Below are 12,058 nucleotides of genomic sequence, written 5' to 3'. Positions count from 1 at the left end.
GGAAAATCTGGCAAAGCGCCACTGGTAACCGTCGAGACTTAGCTTAGCTATTAGCATTTATCCTTCCATATGTCCTTTGTAGGTTTCCTTAGTGCAGTGGCTTTGCTGTGTATTATTTACAAACGTGTTACGGTTTCTGTCGCCCTGTAGTGGTCAGAAAGTTTATCTTATTGCAGCTTTAAGACGCAGCCCACCAAATTGCACATATGCATAGAATGTGTACATCAGTGCTGTATCACATTGCACTAACAGAAACATTCACTGGTGTCAAAGGGTACCGAGGCGGAAATTTTAAGCTTCCCACAAAGATTGCAGACAGTATGGTGGGTAAGCCTGTAAAACTGTATCTAATTAAAGGTAAAAACCCCATGAGAGTGAAGCTCTCTGTCCTCCACATAACTCCATAGGTCAGAAGAGACAGGCTCATTACAGGTCTTTACCCCCTAGACACACCGACAAGGTTAATTGATGAAACCTTTTCAGTTTACAACATCATTTTCAAACCTCTTACACATTGTGTCTCATAATTAGTTTTCATTATCGTCGTTGAAGTTCTGATTAGATAAAATGTTCCTCCTGGAGCATTCCATAACCTTTTTAGCATTTAATTGCCTGTCAATTTAACAGCTAAATTCTTGTGCTTTAAAGTAGTGAGATTACCATAGGGGAAGCTTTTTACCACTTCATAATGTGGTGGTGTGTCTGGGTGTCTCAGGTCTTGATTGATGAGAGAAAAAAAATGGAAGTGACAGAAAAGTTTAAAAAACCACCTGGGTCTGAAGGTCACAACACCCTCAAAGCTTCTCATTTTATTCCACTAATAGTTCACAGAGTACAGATCTGTGGCCGGGCTCAGCTACTTTCTACTTTCTACTGTCTTCTATGCTTTACAGATTTCATTGATTTGAATTATTGTTACACTGCTGTCTATGTTTGGAGCACTTGCTTGTAGGTGTTGCAGTTTGCCTGTGAATGATTTCCCTGCTTTTTACAGGAGGGGATGTGTCAGTGCATGAAGAGGAGAATGAGGACGAGTATTTGAATCTGCTCTATGATCCTTGCCTGAACTGCTACTTTGATCCACAGACGGGGAAGTACTATGAACTAGCCTGACTCAAAGCTTATGAGAATCAAAATGAATAAATCAGAATCCATTGACATTGAGTGAATGGGTTCAAGATTGTTGGAAGCCTATCTTATTGATCACTGATGAAGACCCCTTTCACAGCTAGAAGCGGCTTTCTGTTGCCATTGGTAATGCCGGTGTAAGGCAGTAGAGAATAGAAACATTTCTTCTCTCAAATCACATGCAAGCCATTCCATTTAGTTTTTCTTGCATTCCTGCGAGAAATAGATTGTTGCTCATTCAGTTGCACTTACATTGTTGATGGTAAAAATGTTCCTTTTGTGAGTCTTGATTAGTGATTTAATATGAAGGCCTTCTAAAAAAAAAAAGTGAAATTCCCTTTTAGAAAGAAGTTTTCTGCAATTTGTCATTTTATTTTGGCTTGTTATAAAAGTGTATGTTATTTTGTTCTGTTTATTTAACATAATCTGTAACATTGTAACAGCCGTTAAATGTAACATTTTGGACTGTATGTGTTGTGTACATACTGATGTATACACTATATGAACATTGCAGTTGTATTTAAATTACTGTAGTTATGATTTCTTGTCTTTTAGTGTACTTGGTTTTTGATTAAAGTTAAAAAGTGAAGAAACTGAGCATATATTTGCTATCATGCACACACACATACACACACAAACACATATGCACAGACCTATGGCTGCCATCACTACACAAGGGCCCTGCCTGTATGTGTGGCACTATGTTTTGCCATATTTTTGAAGTCCTTGGGAAATCTTTATCACTAACATGCTCAGATTGCAGCATATTGTAATAATGGACAACGACTTAATGGATGCTATTTCCCTTGTTTGTTTTTGATATGCATGAATAAACAATGTCTTCTAGAGCTCAGATATAGCCTATGCCTCATTTCACAATATTTTCTAGTATACTAAAGCAAAGTACAGTATACCAAAACACAGCAGCTCATAGCATCACCTCTGCTGCCCAGGCAAGGAACAGCAGAAGCCCTATCAGATTATATATCAGAAGAATACTCTTTCATAAGCATTCTCAAGGTCATCAGGGGTAACATAAATATATATAATATATATATATAATATAAATCGGCTCTCGTTGCACTAAATGTTTTCATGGACGAGCCCTCAAAACTAACTGGTTATAACAGAGGTCTTTTCTGTAAATAAAACCAGCAGTGGAAAAAAACCTCAAGATGGTTCTCATATGTACCAAACTATCACCCTACATCCCCCTCTTTCAAGATTCATGACATTTTATTATTATAAATGTTAAAACCACCTGTTCTCAATCATTAATGATGTGCCAACCAACTGGAATTTCCCTAATAAATATATTGGCTGAAATGCATAGGCCTATATGAGCCCAATGTTCATTGGAACTTACAAACCAATAAGAGGGGACATATATCATAGAACAAACGTTTAAAAAATATAAGTGAAGATGCTTAATTCATAAACGTTACAAAATGTAAATGTATTTTTTCTTTAACACGATTTGGGTCGTTGGTAGGCTATATACAGTATTATCTTCTCTTACATACTGTAGGCTGGCATTCCCATCTGAAGTGGTTATAATAAATCAATCGTTGTTGTTTTAAATATTAATGTCCTTCACTGGATATTCCGATGAAAGGCCATGCAACCAAAAGCAACGTCAACATGTTTTTTTTTTGGGGGGGGGGGGGTTCAACGCAGTGGGCGGAGCAGCGCAGCCACAGGTGAGAGCAACCAGGAAGTAAACAACCATGGCTTTTGGCTTGTCGCGGTAGTAAACCAAGGCAGAAAACACAGTTATCAAATAGTTGAATTATTCGCCTATCAAGGTGTGACTTTGTTGTGACATTTTATAGAAGCAGTGAACGCTATTGCCGGACGATGAGATTAGGTTAACTTGGCTGTTAAGTTCACAAGGATGTCAACTCAACAGGTAAATTGAAGTCATGTGTGGTTATAGGCTAAGTACAGGCCTGCTAAATGATTGCTATTGTCAGTCATCTGCAGAAATAAACATCCTGAATGTACAAAAAAAAAAAAAAAAAAAACACGTGATCAATATGATCTGGATGGCTATGATATCAAAATTGCTTTTCATTTTTCCCCATTTCTTAGATTCACAGAAATATAACTGTATATCTAATTGCATCAGTTAAGCTACTGTACGTTTGTAAGGATTTTTGGTTGACATTTGTGTCAGTGACACTTATGTATCCTACCTGATGGAGTAGGATACATGTTATTTAACTCTTGGAAGCACATACACTGATGCTACTTGTGTTGTGATTAAATCCAGACTGATGCACTTTGCAGTAAAAGTATACTTGGTTCAGGAGCAGTCCTCTATGGAACAAACATTAAGATATTAGGTGTTAAGTTTAAAGACTATATATAGTTTTATGCACTTGAGTTACCATTAGTTGTCTCTATCAAAGTTTGTCACCTCACTTTGTAGTAATTTATTTGTCAGAGTTTTTTTTTCGTCTTTTTTCCCCTATAAGGAATAGCCTATATGCAGGCCAAAAAAGTAACAAAAATCACATCTATGAGAAATGTATGCTCAAAATGGCCCCAAATAATTTTTCTTCATTCACCCTGTAAACACTCTATGAAGGGGAGTTTACTCAATCTGCACTACTTGCTACTTGCTGTGACTTTATTTCCAAAGTTTTTTGTTTGTTTGTTTTTTCTTCATTTTCAGATAAGTATGCAGGCAATTTAATCAAAGGCGCAATAATGTGAATGAGTCACAGCAAGTATAGTGATAAAATCTGTTTGACTACAATCATATTTCATCGCTGCTTGTTTGTCTTTTATTGCTACGACCTCAAATACTTTGTGATTAATTCCCCCTGTTGGATTGTTACTCTCTGGCCAATCTCCAAAAGCAGAATTAATCATGACTTTCACTTCAAAAAGGTGATTATCGATGTATCTCTCACTCTAATTCTAACCTCACTCAAGATCCAGTGCCTAAGCCTTACTTCAAATACAGCGGAACAGAAATTTATTTTTGTGATCATTGGTTTTCAAAGATATATTTTATTTTCCTAGCCCTGCTGTTGATCGTTTAGTATTATCAGCAGTATGATCCATAATGCCGCTGTTCAACTCTCCTATCTCCTGCCCATATTTCCTTTTTATCAGAGCCACACATCATGAACTGAGCTCTTAGGTTTATGGGCTGTTTAACTGCCCCAATATTAGAACTTATTAGATTCATCTATCATTATAGGTTGGACTAAGGCTGCATCCCGGGATCATTGCATCTGTGATCTTTGTTACTTTGTCAGCGATAGTTGCCGCTGTACTGATCATCAGAAAATACTGCTTCCCAGTCAAGTAAGCTAATTTTATTAATGAGCTTTTAACACAATTATTTCAAAGTGTTCGTACAGTAGATGCACATTACCCTGGTCTGTCACATGACTTTATTCCAGTGAGGCCACATACAGATACTCGTTGCTGAGGCGGCTGGAGGATCAGGGCTCGGCAGTGACAGTGGAAGACAATGACAGGGGGCCCGGCGTAGTGGGAGAGGAGTCAGACGAGGTCAGTGCACAGAGGCTCTCCTGACTATAGCTCTCACTCCAGTCCACCCCACAAACTATTTTACATTCAGTAACAGTAACTGAAAACATTTTACTCCGTACTTCTCTGCAGGGAGAAGCTGGTATAGCTGTATCTTTGTTGATCACATCACACTTCGTTATTGTAACTTTATCTTTCCTTCTGACAGGATCTTTTGGAATAAATCTCACAGACTGGCTGCTGCTCTTGGATTGCCTGAAAAGGAGGTTATTGCTCATGAATTGTGTGGCTTGTGTTTCTGGATTTGCATTTGTCATCCAGATTGAGTTTTAGTCAGTGTGTTATCTCTTTGTTTGATGTGAAATGTTGCAGTTTAGCTTGATCTGTATTATCGCTGAAATTGGTAGGTTACATAATGTAGTGTGGGACCCATATTCATTAAAGCCCCAGTCCAAGGTTCACTCGGCCATTTACCCTTATAGATATATAGATAGGATATACATAGTTTTTGTAAACTTTCATAACTCATCATGATTTCTAATACAGATCTGCTTTTACCAACTTTATACAGCCTCAAAACGCAGGTTAAACTCATGTTTAGCTGCCCCATGCTTTCAGCTCTTGTATCAAAAGCTCTGTCGATCAATATGAGACTGAGAATATACCTTGAATCCAATAAAAAGAGAACAAATCAAAATCTGAAGAGTTTGCCAGTAGTGAAGCGACAATGATTTAACAGAGCAGACCCAAACTACAAATATGGATTGGTATTTTTTTTGGTCATCACCCACCAGTCAATCAAAACATGATGAAAGTATGGGCAAATCAAATAAGCCTGTAGCAACTAATAACTGCCAGATAATATAACTTTTTAAAATGTGATTAAATGTCCCTCTAAAGCGGTCGAAAATGTAACAAAACCTGATATTGTAATATTCTTTCCCTGATAATTATGTGAAATGGCAGTTATTGCATTATAAAGGATGCAACATTTTTAAATTACAACAATGTCAGTCTACAGATGTTATTACATTATCTGGCACTCTATTACATTAATAGGTTTCTTTACATTTCCGGCCCATTTAGAGGGACATTATTACATTTTAAAAAGTTAGAACATTATCTGACAGCTATTACATTATCAGTTGCCGCAAACCATCACATGGTTATTTGACTTTTTAGATGTTTCAAACATTCTAATTGACTTTCAGTTAAAAATAGACCCACTTGGTTTGCAACTGGCTGCCAGTTAGCCCCTTCCCTTTGAAATGTATTTTGCGTTTCATGCTAACATTAACCCACTTAACATAAATTTGCTGTGGAGTTCAATGTCCACAAACTTTCTAATGGGCCCCTAGACGGAGTGATGTTACAGCAGCCTCATTCTATTTTTGACAGCTGCATCATGCACCACAGAAGAAGATAGCCCCCGGTCAGAAACAGCTAAAGCCACCTGCTTGGGAGTAATGAGTGAACATCATTATGTGAACATCAGTGTTACATGATGCCAGTGTTGGGCAATCATTAATGAGAATTCATTATTCCACTGTGGTTTATATCTAATTATTGTATGTATGATCAAGAAAAATGATCAGTGGAATCAGTCTGTTGTCATCAGTTCCTTCTCGGTTTAATTATCTTGACAGAATTGGGTTTGCATTGCCACTGTTAATGATCTTGACTACTGTGTATCGTTTTATATGATGGTGTACATTTAAGTAATATTCATGTTGGTTATTAAATAGTATTCATCCAGCTGGATTGGCTGGCTGGAGTGTGAGCCACCTGCCCCGAGTGTCCGAACATTATTCCCAACTCATGACCTTTGTCATTTGCTCTTTCTCTCTCCTGGTTTGTTTGTTGTTACAAAAATGAAACACTCATGGCTGGATTGATTTTATTTTAATAAATATCAGTGGATATTTGGTTTCCTACATAATGTGATCCAGTCCTATGACGCCCTGTTGTGTTCCCTCTGGATCAGTAGCTACAGCTACCCTCTGCTGGTCCTCTCAAGTACTGCACCATGTTATAAACTTATTCCTCATTAGTTAATATGCCATAAATATCTGCTGTCTCAATGCAAAGCCCTTGATATGTCACAGTCTTGTAAATTCCCCAACATAGTACAGAACACACAACAATATTTTAATACACAGGCCTATCAGAGTGAGGGGGCACAGTGACTACTAAACTGCTAATCCTAATATATTGATATATGAATATATTGATGTAAGTGAAAGCAAAAGACTGCATTCCTGCAGTTTCTGCTGGACCGTCTCCATGTTCCTTCAGCCCAGTATTCCCTCAACTCTACGTTTCCTCAGCCCTAAATTCACTCAAAATGTAACGCTCTATTAATCACATTTTTCTCAAATTGAAAATGGTTGGGTGTCATGTTGTTTTCTGGGGCTAACTATTGACTGTAGGGTTTCACCACTGTAAAAATTACCCATAATACAGTGAACTAGCGGCAAATATCCACCCGACACCCCTTTTCTGATCCCATCTGACCTCTTTTCCCATTCCGATCCCAGTGTTTAGATATGTTAACATTTCTCATGGTACAGCAACACTCATCTAACTTCACTAACTTAAATATTCAACAAACTTTCAAATACTTTTTTTAATTCTGTTATGTTCATTACTCAAGGAAATTCTGAGAATGTTCTCTGTGGTCCTCGTTAGTGAGGCTATAAGGCTATATGAATATGCCTGTTGTGACTTGAGATTTTCATCAGCGTTCCCACATGAACATTAAATTCAAGGGCTTTTCAACAAATTTCATGGTCTTTTTTTTGTGAAATTCAAGGGCTCAGCATTAGTCTGTTTGGGGGTAAGACATGACATTGGTCAAAGTTAGATATTAGAGGCCTTTCGCATTTTTTAATTGCTCATATTAAAACTGCTGCTGTAGCTTATTCAGTGTCCATCATAGGCGTCTCCTCAGGATGTGAAGTGCTCATGCTAGGACAAAGAGGTCCGGAGAGTACTTTCAGGGCCATCCATTAATTTTTCAAAAACTTTTAAAGCCTTATTTTGTTTTTCTCAAATCTCCAGACATTCAAGGATTTTCAAGGCCTGCAGGAACCCTGTTCCATGGATGATTGCATTTTACATCCTTCACCAGCTGCTCACCTGTTTCCTGATGAATAAATCTCAAGCTATTTAGTTACTTTATTAATTCTAGACCTGAGTATGACAACACTGACACTTTATGACACTTTGTACTACAGTATTATGTTCTTATGCTTTTTTATTTCTTTCCTCCTAACTTGTGTTTTTCTATTTTTTATTGTTTCTTATTTTATTTTAATTCTCTGTTTATCTATTCTATTCTTTTCATTGTTACCATTCTTTTTACACTGAGAGGACCCAGCATCACACTGTTTACCCTGTGTATGCTGTGTATATGACAAATAAACTTGAACTTGAGTTATAGTTTATTAACCCCTGTAGGGAAGCTCTCTGTTTGTCCTTGCAGCCCTCCAGGCAGCATGGAGCGCAGGACCCGCTGCAGAGCAGCACCTTGGAGCTGATAGAGATTCAGTGTCTTGTTCAAGGACACTTCAGCAGGGCGGATGTTTGCTGACACAGGGGCTTGAACTTTAATCCTCCGCTTCAAGGACAGGCTCCCTACTCACTGCGCCACCCACCCTGCTGACAAACATCACAGATGACTCAGTCATATGCAACAGTATTCCCTGACCTGTCAGGCATATTTTTAATGTCTAAACTTAATTGTTTACATCTAGACAAAATCATCCTAGCCCACAAACTGGCCTGTAAATTTCCCTGCCATTTTCTTTTTGTCCTACCATTTTCCTCCTTGTTGAGTTGTGGGTAACACTTAAGCTTAGGGGACACATATTAACTATTAATAAGTTGCTTATTAACAATGCCTATTAGTAGTGTATTGGTTCATTATTAGTCATTACAAACCACTTATTAGCACCTTATTCTACAAGTATAGCCTGTTAATAGCCTCCTTATTACTGTCTATAGCAGTCAGTAACAAAGTTGTCTTATTATGCTTCACTCAGTATGGGGCTTATGAGGTGCTAGTATCACATATTGAGAGGAATTATTAAATTATTGAGGGAAAACCCATAGTTAATATTTAATATGTGTTCCCTAATCTAAAGTGTTAACTGAGTTTTGTTGCCATTTAGTTTCTCATCAGATTCAGCTGTGTTTTTGTTTGTCATTTTGATTTTGGATTTTTTTTTTAATGATTAATATATGTGCATAAGCTCCTTTGAGGGGTTTTTCTTGCACAACCTGTAGCATTTTCTCTGCACATCATATGGGATTTATTAAAATTTACATACAAATAGAAAACACAGATAAATGACACCATGCCCGTATAATCCCCTTTTCATTTATTCATCCTGTTTGAAATATGAGGCTCATATTGTAGTTTTTCCCCCTCTGAGCCCTTACCGCTACAACAGCAGGGTTTAGATGCTTGTTTGCACACCAGAGGCTAAGCAAATTCTATTTAAACTGCATTGTTCAGTCCAAACCGTATCCGTTACAGTGGTCGACACCTTCCTATGTGTGACATTGTGAAGGGGAGAAACCTGATCATCTAGTTCATGGTGGGTGTGTAAATAATGCTACATCCTGGTTTCCATTTAGCACAAGGAGGAGTGTTGGCTTATCTTTTGAGGATCCCATAGAGCATGATCACAGGAATTATGAGGAAATCTGTTAGTCGATGAAATGGCACCAAACCTCTGCTGTGTCTACAGTATTATGCATTGACAGGAAATACTTCAAGTACATTTCAAGTATTTCAATATTTTTTGGGAAAAATCAGAGTTCTCTGATTGGTTGCAGACATGAGACGGCGAGGTGAGATTATGCTTTGTATAGCAAACAGGTCATTTGGATTGTATGGACTTTAAAATTAACATGTTTTGTCTACTTGTTGTGGTTGATAGATGTTTTGTGCCTTGTTCCTGTAATTGTTGTCATCCTGGTAATGTGGGGAATCTCCATCAGTCCTTCCAAAATACATGACATACATCAGAGAGCAAGACATATTATTGGTAAGATTATTTCTTGAACTACCTCTTTTCCTTCATTCATTTATTTGCCTCTTCCTGATAATATTGCCACCCTAATATACCCTTCTTTTATTTTAGGAATGCCAAAGCCAATAGCAGTCAAAACAAGTGAGTGGAAAATCTTAACAGAATTACACAAGTTAATTTGTTTCTTGCAAGATATTAGACAAGTTATGTTTTGATTAACATTATGATAGTCTGTCATCTTTAAGTCATTTTCCACACATGACTTTATACCACATTCACTGTACATACTGCCATCTACAGTCCTCCTGTGAGACTGTGGTTTTGTTACTTTACTGTGATTTCAGAACTACCATCTCACTGTATTCTGTATTTTCAGCTACACCTAAAACCATGGCAAAATGCAACCTCTCCAGGCACTGTCCGCAGGACCACTTTGCTTTCCACATCACAAGTGGAGCAGCTGATATTGTCGGGCCAGCGATCTGCTTTGATGGTAAAATGTATGTGTTGATGAGCATTTGTGATACAGTGTAGTTACTGAAGGCATTATCTGTTGTGAAGATATTGAAGCTGCAGGGGAATATAACCTTGATTGCTATCTCAACAGCATCATGAGTAATGTGTTGAATAATGTGGGATCAGGACTGAACATGGTGCTGGTGAATGGTGAGTACATTTTTTTCTGATATCTCCCCAATACACTGGGAAACACATATCTGGCAAAGCATGTGTGATTATACAATGAAATATGAAACCCATAAAAGCATTGAATTGGCTTTAAAACATCATTGCAAGAGACGCTTAATAGTTTTGTTTCTCTTTGTCTCAGGTGAAAATGGAGTGATTGACAAGTTTGGCTATCTTAATATGAACGATGGAAGTAAGAATCACTCTCAGTTTTTTTCTTTTTTTTTCTAACTCAAAGTTTATATACATCTTTAAATGATGATAATCTTTGTTCTATATTATTGTACAAAAGACCCAGAGGACATCCTGGCATATCTGACGGCAATTAAGCCTGGAATGATTGTTTTGGTGGCATCATTTGATGATGTGACTAAAAAGTAAGTCCCTAACTCAATGATTCAGCAGTTAAAATTATTTCACATCACATTATGAGGCTCTTAACCTGAATCCTTCACTACTTCTCAGAATGACAGATGAAATGAGGCAGATATTTGTCGGAATGGGAAGCACCTTGATCAAGTCTGTAAAGCACAGAGACAACTGGGTGTTTGCTGGAGGAGCTTGGACGGGGAAGGAAAGCCCCTTTGAAAAGGTTAGTCATCATGTTCGCCGCTATCATGTTCACTCTATTTGGGTCAGCTCAGAACAGCTATTTTGAAACATGTTAAAAGTATAAAAGCATGATAAGCTGAGGCTGCAAACCAATATCCTATTCCTTGTCCACCTGTCAGCGAGCTGTTAATGATGAAAAAAACAACATTTATGGAGCATGGCCAGAGATGGTGGAGGTGGGCGGCTGTTTTCCCAGGAAATCCTAACTGATGGACATACATGTGCTGGAAAGGACATTCATGATGACCTGGAGAATATGAGGGACATTTCTTTCTTTTTTTTTTTTGTTCATTTTATGAACGTCCTTTTTGGTCCTCTAAAAATGTTGACAGTCATTGTGTTTTATATAATCTGTGTGGTGTGTTAATATTAAACTATGCAAAACAAACAAAAAATATTGCGGCTACTGCACTTAAATGAAGGTAATCGTATAGGCTAGTATGACGCTACACGAGATGCTACAGCAACTTGGTCTAAAAGGTTTTCAACTGCTCATGACAGATGTGTTTTATTACTAGTGTAATATTTGACACACTGACAGTGGTGTGTGTGGGTACTTGCGGTTTCCAGCAGAATTTGTCCTAGTTGGTGGAGGATGGAGACCCAGTGTGAGCAGAAGCCTAACCTGATGTCTGTATGCCGACCTACTGTCCCATTGGTCTCAATTAGCCTCATTTGTCCTGAGGGGGGGCCTTTTATCCTATTGTCACTCAAGAACAGTTGGCCAAGTTGTAATGGTTTTCTTATGATCTTCACACTCTTTTCTCTCTTTCTCCTTCCGACTCTCACTGTCTTTTCTCTCTTTTATACTTTAACTTAACCAGAGCACTATTCTCTCTCTGCCCCTTTTCTTCTCATATATGCAGACCCTACTTCTTCACCTTACTCTAGCTGTACACTAAGGTTTCTTTCAGCTCTTTTGGCCTGTTGTTGAGGGATGGTCTTGCAGTTGGTTGCTGCTTTCCAAGATCCGAATGCCATGTGCTAGAGCAAGGGAGCATCATCATTGGTTCAAGCTCTCTGGCATTCTTGGCTGTTAGGGGACAGAGAGAGAGAGAGAGAGAGAGAGAGAGAGAGAGAGAGAG

General features: G+C 38.0%; 2 protein-coding genes across 3 annotated transcripts in view; both read left to right on the top strand.

The window, feature by feature from the left end:
• The window catches only part of cfap20dc (CFAP20 domain containing), a 31,002-nt gene extending 29,889 nt beyond the window's left edge, over positions 1 to 1,113 (top strand). Inside the window, exon 17 of the mRNA XM_071526990.1 lies at positions 995 to 1,113. Coding sequence (XP_071383091.1) covers positions 995 to 1,113 — 119 coding nt within the window. The remainder of the gene's footprint in view (positions 1 to 994) is intronic.
• Positions 1,114 to 9,319: 8,206 nt separating this feature from the next.
• Positions 9,320 to 11,325, top strand: LOC139650383 (protein FAM3D). Of its 2 annotated transcripts, none has more exons than XM_071527033.1 (9): positions 9,320 to 9,492; positions 9,643 to 9,689; positions 9,786 to 9,815; positions 10,051 to 10,174; positions 10,282 to 10,340; positions 10,504 to 10,554; positions 10,654 to 10,738; positions 10,827 to 10,953; positions 11,093 to 11,325. In XM_071527033.1, exons 1-9 carry the CDS (start codon positions 9,356 to 9,358, stop codon positions 11,177 to 11,179), a joined length of 747 nt encoding a protein of 248 aa, XP_071383134.1. In that variant the 5' UTR covers positions 9,320 to 9,355; the 3' UTR covers positions 11,180 to 11,325. The 2 variants fall into 2 exon arrangements, with proteins under 2 accessions (XP_071383134.1, XP_071383135.1); XM_071527034.1 differs by having other exon boundaries at positions 9,354 to 9,492; positions 9,582 to 9,689.
• Positions 11,326 to 12,058: the final 733 nt, after the last annotated feature.

Source organism: Centroberyx affinis, unplaced genomic scaffold, assembly GCF_046629955.1.
Source record: "Centroberyx affinis isolate AG114_WGS23_722 - 3 ecotype Tasmania unplaced genomic scaffold, CSIRO-AGI_Caff_v1 ptg001484l_1, whole genome shotgun sequence".
In the NCBI taxonomy this organism is placed as follows: Eukaryota; Metazoa; Chordata; class Actinopteri; order Beryciformes; family Berycidae; genus Centroberyx; species Centroberyx affinis.
Note: the sequence above shows the minus strand (reverse complement) of the source record. Positions and strands in the feature narration are given on the sequence as shown.